The sequence below is a fragment of the Centroberyx gerrardi genome, chromosome 5 (assembly GCF_048128805.1).
Source record: "Centroberyx gerrardi isolate f3 chromosome 5, fCenGer3.hap1.cur.20231027, whole genome shotgun sequence".
Classification (NCBI taxonomy): Eukaryota; Metazoa; Chordata; class Actinopteri; order Beryciformes; family Berycidae; genus Centroberyx; species Centroberyx gerrardi.
The window spans coordinates 11,137,957-11,151,186 of record NC_136001.1 but is presented as its reverse complement, the minus strand read 5'-3'; the positions used below and the strand labels follow the sequence as shown (position 1 = coordinate 11,151,186).

At 43.8% G+C, this 13,230-nt stretch overlaps 1 protein-coding gene across 1 annotated transcript in view; it reads right to left on the bottom strand.

The window, feature by feature from the left end:
• Positions 1-13,230, bottom strand: part of LOC139912216 (plexin-A2-like) — a 53,272-nt gene that overhangs the window by 20,075 nt on the left and 19,967 nt on the right. The window contains exons 5-14 of the mRNA XM_071899952.2: positions 11,794-11,917; positions 10,957-11,110; positions 10,258-10,354; positions 7,399-7,513; positions 6,658-6,858; positions 5,664-5,760; positions 4,653-4,852; positions 3,077-3,228; positions 1,864-1,981; positions 361-497 (exon numbers count right to left, since the gene is read on the bottom strand). Coding sequence (XP_071756053.1) covers positions 361-497; positions 1,864-1,981; positions 3,077-3,228; positions 4,653-4,852; positions 5,664-5,760; positions 6,658-6,858; positions 7,399-7,513; positions 10,258-10,354; positions 10,957-11,110; positions 11,794-11,917 — 1,395 coding nt within the window. The remainder of the gene's footprint in view (positions 1-360; positions 498-1,863; positions 1,982-3,076; positions 3,229-4,652; positions 4,853-5,663; positions 5,761-6,657; positions 6,859-7,398; positions 7,514-10,257; positions 10,355-10,956; positions 11,111-11,793; positions 11,918-13,230) is intronic.

The window sequence follows — 13,230 nt, the reverse complement described above, 5'->3', positions numbered from 1 at the left end:
TAGGGATGGAACACTGTAATTAGAGGGTGCTCTAGCTAATGGCCTCTCCTCTTCACCCTCCTGGCTCCTACCATGTGAGGCATTTTGAAATTTAAATAGAAATCTATAAATACGCAGAGAACAATACCCACCACCATGGGTTTCATCACCTCCTCACAAATCATTATCAAGACCTTTCATTTTATTCAGGGATACTTAATTGTATCTAAAGAGCACTTCTTTAAATAGAGCCATATCTTTGTGTTTCATAAATAGACTACAGAAGGCTATGTACTGACCACTGTGTGGGAGGCAGTCTTACATCAATGCCTCTGAATCTGAGGTCTTTATGAATAGGAGGTAAAGCAGTATCAGACTCACCTGTACAGCTCACAGGTCTGATTACCAAAGAGGACATTAACGGTGCTGCCAGCGCCCAGGTTCTCCCCGACTATGGTGACCTTGGTGCCCCCAGACTCAGGTCCTCTGCCTGGGGTCAGCGCCAGCATCGAAGGGGTCTGCGGAGGACCAGCATTCGTGAATGTTTCATTCAACACTGGTCATACACAGGATACAGTATGTCTTGTTAATTGTCTGATTCTGTAAAGCACTGTAAAACTGGCTTTGGCTGAGTAAGCCACTCCACAACCAAAAACAATCTGTGATAAATGTTAAGAAATAATTCAAATGGAAGAATTAATATGAAAGGAAAGGAGGGCCAAAGAGCTTCTTTGAATTTCAAATAAAATGGGTTTAATGAAGTAAGACCCACACATCAGCAAGGATAAAAAAACATATGGTGCATCTTCAAAAACAAACAAAAATCTCTCTTGGTTCCGGTACAGTAAAGCATCCCAAGGCTCTAAGCTTTTCCTCTCTTTTCATTAGCCTTAAAGGGTAACTTCGGTATTTTTCAACCTGGACCCTATTTTCCCAACTTTTTGTGTCTAAGTGACTAAAGGGGACAACAATTTTTGAAATTGGTCCAGTATTGAGCAAGATCGCTTCAGCCGGCAGCAGCGAAACGAGCTGCAATGTAATCCGACGGGGCAAATCGCACCGTCAATGTACGCCCACTAAAAGTGCTTGTTTTTGCCACTGACAGGCTCAGATTGTTATTATAAGTGTCTGACAACATTATGGAAAGGACCCTACAGAGAAATGAAACGTTTTTCTTTACCTTTCACTTGATCCAGTCTGTGTGTAACTTCCTGCAACAACTCAACTCTCGCGAGACTTGAGCGAGACTTGGTTACACACAGACCAGATCAGGCGAAAGGTAAAGAAAAACATTTCATTTCTCTGTAGGGTCCTTTCCATAATGTTGTCAGACACGTATAATAACAATCTGAGCCTGTCAGTGGCAAAAACAAGCACTTTTAGTGGACGTACATTGACGGTGCAATTTGCCCCGTCGGATTACATTGCAGCTCGTTTTGCTGCTGCTGGCTGAAGCGATCTCGCTCAATACTGGACCAATTTAAAAAAATGTTGTCTCCTTTAGTCACTTAGACACAAAAAGATGGGAAAATAGGGTCCAGGTTGAAAAATACCGAAGTTACCCTTTAATGTGAAAGTGATGCACACAGTGTAGAAACCATAAGAAACACCTTCCTCATGTTGACTTAGACTCCCTTTTGCACAATCCATTTCTCACTTGTCTCAACTTGAAATCCCTCTTTAACTCATCTCCTCCCCATCATCTTCGTCTCCAGTTCATGACTGAAGTGGTTTAAATAGATGAAATCAACATGGGATCCTAGCTTTCACCTGGAATCACCTGGTCAGTCTACAGCACTTCATGGAAAGAGCAGGTGTTCCTCATAATTTCTACACTTCACGTGTGTTTCAGAACATCCGGATGAAGAAAAGAGTTGGAATTACCACAAAGGAGTAGAGTTGGGAGGACTGTGTGCGTAGTTCTGGTCTGCATTCACCAACACACAGCTGAACCGGACCTGGCACGCTTCCCTTGGGGGCAGCAGCCATCTCACACACAATCCTGTCAGAGCACACACACACACACACACACACACACAAATACATGGCCATGGGTGAATGAACATGCAGGCATAGGAACAGACCGGTGAGCAATAACACACAAGCCAGGCACACACACACACACACACGCACACACACACACAGAATAATCACTGTACTGTATCACATTTGTTATCAGTTGCACCGGGGAAAATGGCCTCTCCTGGCCAATGTGATTGAGGCAGACTTTCATAGAAGTTGTGGGTCAATACAGAGGGCCATCTTTCTTCCTAATGGGAAACCTATAACAGCAATATAACACAAATGATAAACTACACCCCTCCCCATCTCCAGCACGATTGCCACCCACCATTACCTCCCGTTACCATGACAACAGAGGGGTTTCTTCAATAAATCAGTATTGCCTGTCAGGTCAATAAGATAAAGTGCGCCATGAATAAGTCATTATAGCAACTGACCCCACGCTGAAATTAATGGTTGTAACAGCTGTAATGCCATGTTTTAAAGCACGGTGTGTGCCAAATGAATGGCCCTGCTGAATGCACTGCTCAGCGGAAGAAGCTCTCCACTCCCCGATACAATAAGAGCACCCAATGAATCCTCTCTGCCCAGCCCTTCTCTTCATACATCACGAGAGTTTTCCAATTTTCTGCTGGCATGTTCTTTTCTGTTTTTTTTACAAGGATATAAATAAAGTCCCTGCAGCCACAGCCCAATCGCATTACATGGCTGTGAGAGAAACACATGGCTAACAGATTGTCCCTCCAGTCAGCGACATGCGGCGCATTTCAATTACAGCTGTGCCGACAGCCTCATAACGACAACGACACAAAGACTGTCTCTTCCTTTGGCTCTAGCTGCGCCAGAGCGATGCAAACCCCCTACGCAATCCTACAACCTGATGAGGCATCACCGGGCTTAATCTTATTCAGCGGGATCGAAAGAGAGAAGGAGCAAGAGCAAAAGACAGACTGCATGTGTTTACCCGATGTTCTTGTGTGTGTGTATGTGTGTCTGCATGCATCTGTATGTCTGCGCACTGTACAGTATGTGTCCATGCGTGTCTGGGTTGGGAGGGGGGAGGCGTCTCTCTTACTGTTCTGCGGTGACGTATCCCTCCTCCTGCGGCGTGCACTGCACCCCCGCCACCTCCACGTTGCCCTCCAGCTCAGAGAAGGACAGGCCCAGGTTCAGGCCCTGGATGGTGACCAGTGTGCCCCCCTCTACAGGCCCTGCCACTGGGCTCACCTGCATTGGAAAGACATGGGGAAGATAGTAAGATAGAGCAAAATTTGTATGCGCACACACATATTTTGTAAAGCCGATACTGGGACAGCTACATAAAAACACTCTGTAAAACCTGCACTGAAATTTTATTTTCTATGCACATTTTTTTTCATTTCATTGTTCAATAACCTTTTTCTTCATTTAAAGGCAGTAATGTACCCCAGAGTTTCCCCAACTGTTGAATAGTTGAGGTGAGTCAACCTGCCCTAAGGAGACGCTAACCTTACAAAAATGTCATTACTACGGGTTTCCATGGAGAGTCACATTATTTAAATGCTGTTTCAGAGGTTTTTTTCACCCTCAGAAGAATAAAAGTCAGGGGGAAATACTGGAATAACAACAAAATATCAGCTGTTTGCTGCTTCAAAACAAAAATATCAGCATTGGCTTCACAAACCTACATTGATAGAACTTATCACCACATAACAGTTTCTATTAAATCTATGTTCTATTTTAGTGAGCAAACAATTCAGTATGTTTACCTCAAGTCTGTAAAATATATAACCTCAATTGTGTTTATTCAAGAGGCATTGAAATACACTATTATATATTTCAAAACAAACCACAATAAATTATGCATTGCATCACAAGGCCTTGAGAAAACTATTCAGAACCGTTCCAATGGAAAGCTGGCCATGCCAGCAGGGAACCTTTGGACCTGCAGAGCAGAACAGGAGCAATGCCGGAGCAACACTCCCTCCACTCCCAAGCAGCACTAGGCAGTTGATTCATTCTGCTGCAGCTCCTTCAGAAACACTAATAATGTGACAGGGACTTCAAAGGCTCGCGGCTCTTTGAAGTGGGAGAGCCTTGCCTCTCTGTGTCTGACCCACTGTGCCTCATTCAAGAGAATGAACAGGAGTTTGTGACATAAAAGATCCATAGCCACTCTCTAAATAGGCTGAATTCGTTTAGCTGTCAAGCACTTACGGGATTCAGCCAGTGTGGCATAAAATGTGAGACAGTCTCAGGTAAACAGGCATTTGGATGGGAAGCTGGAAGGTGCCATGGATAGAATTAGTATTTGTTGTTGATATTTACAGATTATATCCAACAAAGTGTGTTGGCACATTGTCCTAATATGGCGATAGAGGGTTGGAGAGGCAAGTGGCAAAAACCTTAACCTTCACCTCTTCCAGTGAAGCCAACAATTGCTGTATTGTCAGCTCCCAAGACTGAGAGATGTATGTGTGTAACCCTCCCTATCCGTGCACTTACTGATTCACTCGGTTAAGTATTTGGAAAATCAATAAGGAGAACATGCCATTTTATGCAATAAAAGGACAAAAAAGGACAGGTGTTTGTATAATTAAAATAAACTGTTCTTCTAAGCTCGGTGGTTGCTTGACTGACTGACTGGACGACAGACCGAGAAACCAACAGACCTCAGTGATGCGTGGGTTGGTACACTTGACGTTCCTGGCAGAAAGGTCCAGCCAGCGCCTAGCATAGGGGGAGATGGGCAGGCAGTGTTGCCTCATGGTGCATCGGCCCTCGCCGCTACACCAGCCACACTGAAACTTCCTCTCCGCCCGCAGACACATGCCACAGCTGTCCCGCTGGGCGCTGCACTTGTAGAGGTGCACTATGGGATAGGAGGGAGGACATCAGGTCAATAAAAACATCAAGCCATTTGACATGACAGTAGTGATATTATTGAAATGATCAAAGAAAACAGGATGGCAGTCTGATTAATCGTTTACATACTTTACTATGTAATAGCAAATGTCAACCATACAAAGACCCACAGCTGGGTCTAATTACTGTATTTGGACCAGCAGGGAGTGCTGTTCCAACTCCATCGACCAATCAGAATGCATTCGCAAACATTACGTCTGTACAAGCATCTCAAAAAATAGCTGAATAAAATTAGGTAAAGCCAAGACGTCATTCAGTAAATCTCATGAATAGCATGTGTGTGAATTCCTTATCCAAAGCATTTGGAATAAGGATGCCCAAATAATCCAATAAACTTTTCTTTGAAGTCTCTCGCTGTTACGTTCTCTCTGCTGTAAGCATCCTATCTTTCTGCCCATATAAAGCCACTTACTTAAATCGTGACTTAAAATTCACGGCCATTACTGAGTATATCCTTGACTGTGTGGATGTTATTAATGTACAATCCACAATGGCAACTGCCAAACACCCACACCTGCATGATGATGGAGGGGAAACCGAGAGCAACTGTGAGAGGCAAACTGAGCACATGCAAAGCTTCACCCTTTGCCCTTCCAGCACACAAGTGATTGGGTGCTTTTTGATAACACTCGCTGCTATTGTGAACTTTCTATCAAGGCCCTTTGGGAGCCTTGAAGTGCTCTCTATGACCCATCAATCCCCTGTGGAGTGAGTGCTTTACACTTCTCTGGCCTGGCAGTGATGGATGGCAGAGGCACCTTTAATCTTCTCGGGATTGTCGATGATGAAATTGCCGTTCCATACGATGGAGAGGTCCACCGCCAGGTCACTGATCTTCACACCCTCGTACATGTACTGAAAAGGAGAAAGAGAGAGGGGGGGGAAGCGGAGGGAGAAAGTCGAAGAGAGAGACAGAGGATAGAGAATAAAAAAAAGAAAGGGAGAGAGAGAGAAAGACAGAGTGGAGGGAAAAGTGAGAGAAGGAGAGGGCAGCAGAGAGAAGAGGCTTTTAACCACCTGTCACTTCTACCATGGCTGTCTGCTCCTCACCTCGTTGACATGGAGGGACGCAAGTTACCCTGACTGGAGTGGCCGATCATCCACATCTGAAGAAAATGGCCTTTTCACTCATTGTCTTCGAGTAGCAAGGTGCGGATTGCATTCAAATGTAGTTTGTGTCATTTGCACTGTGCAACAAAACTCCAAGAAATCTCCTATAATAGTCCCAAACCTAATAATTATGCTCCATGAAGGTCTAGATGTTACTTTGAATGACATTATTTCATCCTAAACACTTCACTTTAGCCTGATGATAGCAGAGTATTTTTCCTTTCCTTTCCTTTCCTTTCCTTTCCTTTACTTTCCTTTCCTTTCCCTCCATCACACAAGTGATTTGTTCCACTGTGCAACAAATCTCCAAGAGTCCCAAACCTAATAATTATGCTCCATGAAAGTCTAGATGTTAGTTTGAATTACATTATTTTATCCTAAACGCTTCACTTTAGCCTGATGACAGCAGAGTACTTTTCCTTTCCTTTCCTTTCCCTCCCTTTCCCTCCCTCTCTTCCCCTCCTCTTATCACCTCTCCTCTCCTCTCCACACATTCCCCTTTCCTCCACTTTCTCCTCAGTATGTTCTACACCTCAGGCGGTATTCACTGATGTACACTATGTGCCTTGCCTACACAGCATCCAAGCTGTCTGCCTCATTTGACAGCTGTGAGACTCCCACTGGGAGTGTTTGAGGTCATACCGAGCTGTTCTGGCACTGCACGCTGGTGCTGTTGAAGCGCAGCGCCGTGACACGGTGGCTGACACCCTGCACGTGCACCGCGCACTCGTAGCCCCGCTGGCCCGACTGCGGCTGGGGAAGGTTTCGGGCCCTCAAGGTAATGGGACGGACCTCGCCGGCCGGGATCAGAATCTCCCCAGAGTGAAGAAGCTGAGGGCAGTCCTGGGAGAACAAAACACACACACACACACACACACACACATGCACACACACGATTATAGTACTCACAGGGAGGTAGTAAATGGATTGTTCACTTCATGCTATTAAGGGTTAATATTCCCTAAAGTCAACATTTTACATAATATAGATTAATACAGATAGATGTGTTATGTAAACATGCAATAGTCATGTAGTATATGGATTAAAAGGGCATAAATATAGCTCTAATGCGCGTATAATGTGCATCCACACACTACATGTTACACAGTAAATTGTTGGTGATGTGTATGCTGCCATATCCTAACCTGCAGATATACTTTTAGGACTTCTTCACTGTTCATCAATGCATTTATTTACTGAATCCTTGGTTGTCTATGCTATTGTTTTTTATATCGGACAGTTATTTTGTCAGTAGAACAAGTTAAAACGCTTCCTTGTGTAAAAAGTGTTGCATAAATCGACTGGTGTTTCATTATGAAGTTAGACTAAAACCAGCTAATCAAACTGTAACTTTCACTCTATGTGAATGTAAACACAGCCTACCTCTGAGGCATTGACCCTGCCCTCCTGGAAGGAGCAGCTGCTTGGGTCGTGGGTACACAGGTTGCGGTATTTACACCAGTGGCAGCGGAAGGTACTGTTTACACAGGACAGACACCTGTGGGACAACATGGATGCATTGGTACATACACTGAGTGTCAAATATCAAGAAACATTTCCTTATATAGAGTTGCACCCTATTTACACTTGATTTGTTACGGGTTAAAACTCCTTTAACTTCTAACCTTGATCACATCTCCCCTTCCTGAGTGAAGGTGAGATTGATAAAGGATTATAGCTTTCAGCTGAATTCCTCTAGTCTGGTCATAGACACATTCGTTTCATAGACACACTCTTTTCTTAGATCACAATAGATGACCATGAGCATTAAGTCCAGGAAGGATAGTAATACACTATCACTGTCACATAGAGCTCTTAAACACCATCTATGACTACTGTCAAGTTACATTATCATGTAACATTTCACAAGTTTGAGATTCTACCAGGGTTGGGTAGCAGTGGAATACTTGCAACGGTGTTGCTGATTCTAAATTAAAAAATATATATTCTGATTACAGATACTTGTGAAGAAAATAGAGGCTTACGTCTGGGAATACAATAAAAGTGAAAACAATAAACTCTGAAGGCAATTTAAATCATGGCAGGTGTTCTATGTCTTTATAAAATGTGGCACAGATGTAAATTTGTGTTTGTATGCAAACCTGAAATAAACCTGAACTTCCTGAACTTTGTAATTGTTCATTAATTTCTTATCTGTACCTTTATACCTCAAATATGGCAAAGTAATCTGAAAGTAAGTGCAAGTTATATGCATTACTGAGTTTGGCACGTTACTGATTACAATTTTGATGAAGTAACTGGTAAATTTTTAAAGTAACCTACCCAACCCTGGATTCTACATATTGAAAGTGGAATGAACCTGAGAAGAATCTGTGATGGGTATAATTGAATGGGAATGCTTGTGCAACATCCCTGGCTCTGATTCAACAGACTGAGAGCCAACCCTCAGTCGTGGATTAAGGTTGTGCTCAAACAACCCCGTTGGACTGTATTTAATCACATTTCAGGAGGGAAACAGGAAGGTGATGGTGATAAAACTTTGGGAGGCGAATGGAGAGGTGAAGAGATGAGAGAACTGAGGTGGGGAGATGCACAGCTGTTGATATGCCAAACAGGCAGCGAAAATGATTGGAGAGTTGAAAATTGGATATGCCCTATTTTCCTGTGGGAAGAATATAGGTTTCGCTGTGCAACAGCGGCGCACCACTATGTGGAAAACAGATCAGCACGCTATCAGAATCTTTCTCCTGAACTTTGGTCACAAAATAGAATGAAACCATGAAGAAACCATAAAACCGTTAAGATACTACATGAGCAGCAGTCCGACACTGTGGCTCATAGTAATGTACTAATGCCAATAAATGTAGTACAGCACCATTAAATTTGGATATTAAATAGCTACCCAGAGCCAGTGCGGACATAAGAGTGTGTGTGTGTGTGTGTGTGTGTGTGTGATCTGGGGGGTGGGGTATTAATAGAACGAGCCTGGCAGGATACCGCATACACTGGATAATTAATTATGGAGGCTGATGTGATGCTGAGGTGATGGTGCTGAGAGAGAGAGGGGAGGGCCGGTTTCGGAGTGTGTTTGGTCTGAAATATTAATCACAGAGTGCAGAGGGTCACTGTGCAGCTAATGGAGGCCATATTGGTCCGGGGCGGATGTGATGAGCTTCCGACTGTTTCTCTCTAATGGCTTAATATGGTTATTTGGGACATTCATGTCACAATCAAAGAGCGTTTTGAATAGATGGATAGTGTATGCACTGTTGGCTAATTTCCTGGGTTTGGCTATGAATTCTCCATCAATCAAATGTTCTTTTCTACAGTGGACTTATTGTACATCTCTGAATCCAGCTGTGTGTGTTTTCATGGTTCAGTATAATTCATGGGGCGGCTAAAGGTTGCTCCCACCTAGGTGTCCTAGAGCAGTGGTTCTCAAACAGAGGGTCAGGACCCACCAGGGGGTCACAAGATAATTCTGGGCGGTCACGAGATGATTTATGGGATCGGAAAAAACATATTTCTACTATGCACATCTATTATCATTTGTAATTTTTCTGATTTTTCTCTCATTTTTGCTTTTTTCTTGTGAAATACTGAGTAGTTTTCAGCCTCCAGGCCTCCTCTGATAATCAAATGAAATGACCTGAAAAGGAAAAATATTTTTAGGGTGAACTGTTCACCACTCTGTATATGCAGCCTGTGATGGGGGCTCACAAGTAGGCATTGTGTCATTTCAAGGCGTCACAAGCCAAAAAAGTTTCACCACTGCCCTAGTTGCACCAGTGAAGCAGCTCAGTCACTGACAGTAAAACACTGTGGCTTTACTGGGCAGCTTCCAGGTGAAAATATAACTGCTTGAGTATGAAGCAGGGCGATGCTGAAAAAGAGCAAGAATGCTCTGCAAATGATGATGAATAAAAAATAAATAATAATCATAAGAAAATTAAAAATAACAGGCACAAAAAAGTGTAGCTCATGTACTATATATCTAAAGCTGTAAGCAATTAGCCTGCTAACTGTGATTTTAAGCTTAACTTAAAACAAACAACCCAGGGCTAATGGTGTCATGTTGATCTAAATGAAACCAGACAGATCATTTGAACTCGGAGGCTATCTAACAGCCTGATCTAAAGCAGGGTTGTGAGCATCAGTACATCATTGTCCTAAATGAGGTTGTGCTCTCCTATCTATTGAACCAATCAGAGGCAGAGGGAGGGAGGGAGGGAGGGAGGGACGGAGGGAGGGAGAGAGGGAGGGAGGGAGAGCCGGACTCACGTGTGATGCATGCTGCAGTTGTAGAACTTGACCTCTGTGCTGGCGACCATTTGACCTGTCTCCTTTGAGTTGAGACGAAGCTCTACGCCAGACCAGTCTGAGAGAGAGAGGCAGAGAGAGAGAGAGAGAGAGAGAGAGAGAGGGAGAAAGAGAAAGAGAGAGAAAGGGAGAGAGAGACAGAAGGCAGAGTGAGAGAAAGGGAGAGGATGGGAAATGTGTGAGAGAGTGAGAGAGAAACAGAGCGTGAAAGAGAGAGGTGAGACAGTGAGAGAGAGAGACATATTGCATGAGAGAAAGAGTGAGAGAAACAGTAAGAGAGAGACAGAGAGAAGGATGGGTGAAAACAGAATGAGTGAAAGGAAGAGGTCAGAGGGAGAGAAAAATGTAATACTTTCAGCAAACTCTCGCAAAGAGCCACTTCACCTCTGTGTGTCTACAAGTGCATATCGCTTTAGTGTGAAAGCCTTGTAACTTTAATTGAACGATGACATGGTCTTCTGTGGTTGAGAAAACTCTACAACCCCTCGGTGCGTGTGAAATCCTTTCAAAACCCATTGAACAAACTCAAAACTGCATGGTCAACCTGAAAAATTGACGCGCGGGAGACGGGAGGTTTTCACCCGACAGCGACGATGTCCTGAATCTGTATAGTCACGGCTGTATTTCGTCTTCTCTTTGACACCCGACATGTGAGCTCACCTTGTCCCTCTGGTATCTGCGGGACCTCCCTGCCGGCCGGGGACAGACACATAACCCTGTTCCCGTTGACGTGACCCTCCACTTGGGCCTGCTGGCCGAAGGAGCAGGTGATTCCAGCAGAAAGGTCCGGAACATTATTCACCTCCAGCAGAAGCTACGGAAAAGGAGAGGGAGAGCACAGCTGAGAAAGAATAAACAGTAGGGACGGGACGATATATCGAAATTCAATATATCGCAATACAAAACTGTGACAATATATTAACTACATTTTACTCTGCTGTAGTAATGACAAATGAGACGACTTGTTCATCACGATTTCACAAACTCTCCATCCAAATTATATTATTTGGACTTTGTAATGCCATTTTTTAAAATTGTTGTTTACATTCTAGCAAGCCAATGCCATTGCTAGAAAGATTTATGGCTCAGAAATAAACATAATTCTGCATAGTCATACTTTGTTGTCATTGAGCTTTTATTTATTACATTGTATCGTGGTTGTATCGCATTGTGAACCCCATGTCGCGTATCGAATCATGTTGTGAGATAAGCATATTGTCCCATCCCTAATATACAGACAAAATTCATGTACAGGACTGGAGGATGGCTGGTACATCGGTACATCTACAGCGCTGAACATGTCTGGGCCAAAATAAATGGAGTGGATATGCTACAGGAAGCATCACACTTGCCCTCTTACAGAAGTAATCTTCTCTTCTGGGCGTGTAGCTACCATACATGTGGCTGTACAAGGCTACTCACGGTGATTGCTCATAAAAACTAGCATTGTGAGTGGAGTGACAGCGCAGTGATTGGTGGAATGATAAGTAGACTCACAGGCACGCTGTGTGCTGACACAGCAATGCTGTCCGGGTGAGCGATAACCTTCACACAGCGGTCAGTGTCAGTGGCGAAGCGGAAGGGCTCCTCCGCCCTTTGACACCGATCCCTCCTGGAGCACCTGAGGAGCGAGACGAACTCTTACAATTAAACATGTATCACACTGCACAGCAAAGCTAAGGCGAGTTTAAGATGTACTATTTCTGGCATTAATGTTACAAAACCTGTGTAAATATAGTGCCAAAATGAGAAGACACCTATAGTTGTCCATAGCCTGCATCATTTTATGAAGTTAGGACCTAAATATCTTTCTGATATGAGTTCAAAACAGCTTCCAAAACTGTTTTAATATGATTTTAGGGTGCCATAATATAATATTCTGCTTGTTTGGGTTGCCGTTGAACTTGGCCACCTCCTGCATATCGCTGTCCATCAGATGCTTGTTGGGTAAGGATGCATTCCCTTTACATTTTTACATTTTAGGCACTTAGCCGATGCTCTTATGTAGAGCAAATTACGGTGAGAGCCACAGTAGAATAAGCCTCAATTCCTGGATCTCCAACAAGCGACAGTGAAAGAGTCAGTGCCATAATGCCCTGACAATATTCCTGTGATCTTAGAATGATCATGCAAGAGAAAAGTGCAAAGGAAAGAAGTCAGTAAATTTAGAGCTAAGGGAAGAGCTAGAAGTTACTTTTTTTTAATCCTTTATAAATTTGTCCAGGCCTAAACCTGTTGGAACATCACATAGATGGACGTATTGTTGAGAGTGTTTTTTAATGTGGTTGTATTGATACTGATCCTGTTGAAAGAGAGGCATTATGGCAACTGGGTGTTTGCTGGCTCAGACACTGACAAGCATGCTGTACATGTAAACACCGCACTTAAAAGAATGAGAGCCTCTCAGCTGTACTGTTACTAATAGCAGACTCGGAGACTGTTTTGACCATACACCGTGTCTCTTTCTTTTAAATCTGTAATGCACACAGCGAAGGGAGGCTGCTTAATACACTCTCAGATGCTGTTGAGGGGGTGGCACCTCCTGAGAGAGCTCAAAGAGCACTGAGGCCTCTGCTGTAATTACAAGACAATATAAAGGCGGGATGGAAACGCGGTGACAGCTGTTGCTGGCGCGGCTCCTTGAGGCGGACCGCAGCCACGGGAGGATAGACAGTCACCTCCTGACCGCTCATCAGCTGAAGTGCCTCTGAAAAAAACAAAGCCTTTCATCTCAGACTGTCTTTCATTGCCTTTTATTTCGCCTCTCTCATTCACCATGTTTTGTCTGATGGGGCCATTTGTTCCCTTCTCCTTCAGGCTTTTTCACATGTTCAGCAATGCCCTCCGCAAACTGTCAGATATGTACTTTGGTCTCCCGTGCCAGGGGTGGGAAAGTGAGATCCTGAAAGGGGTTGACATGACACTTAGTGACAG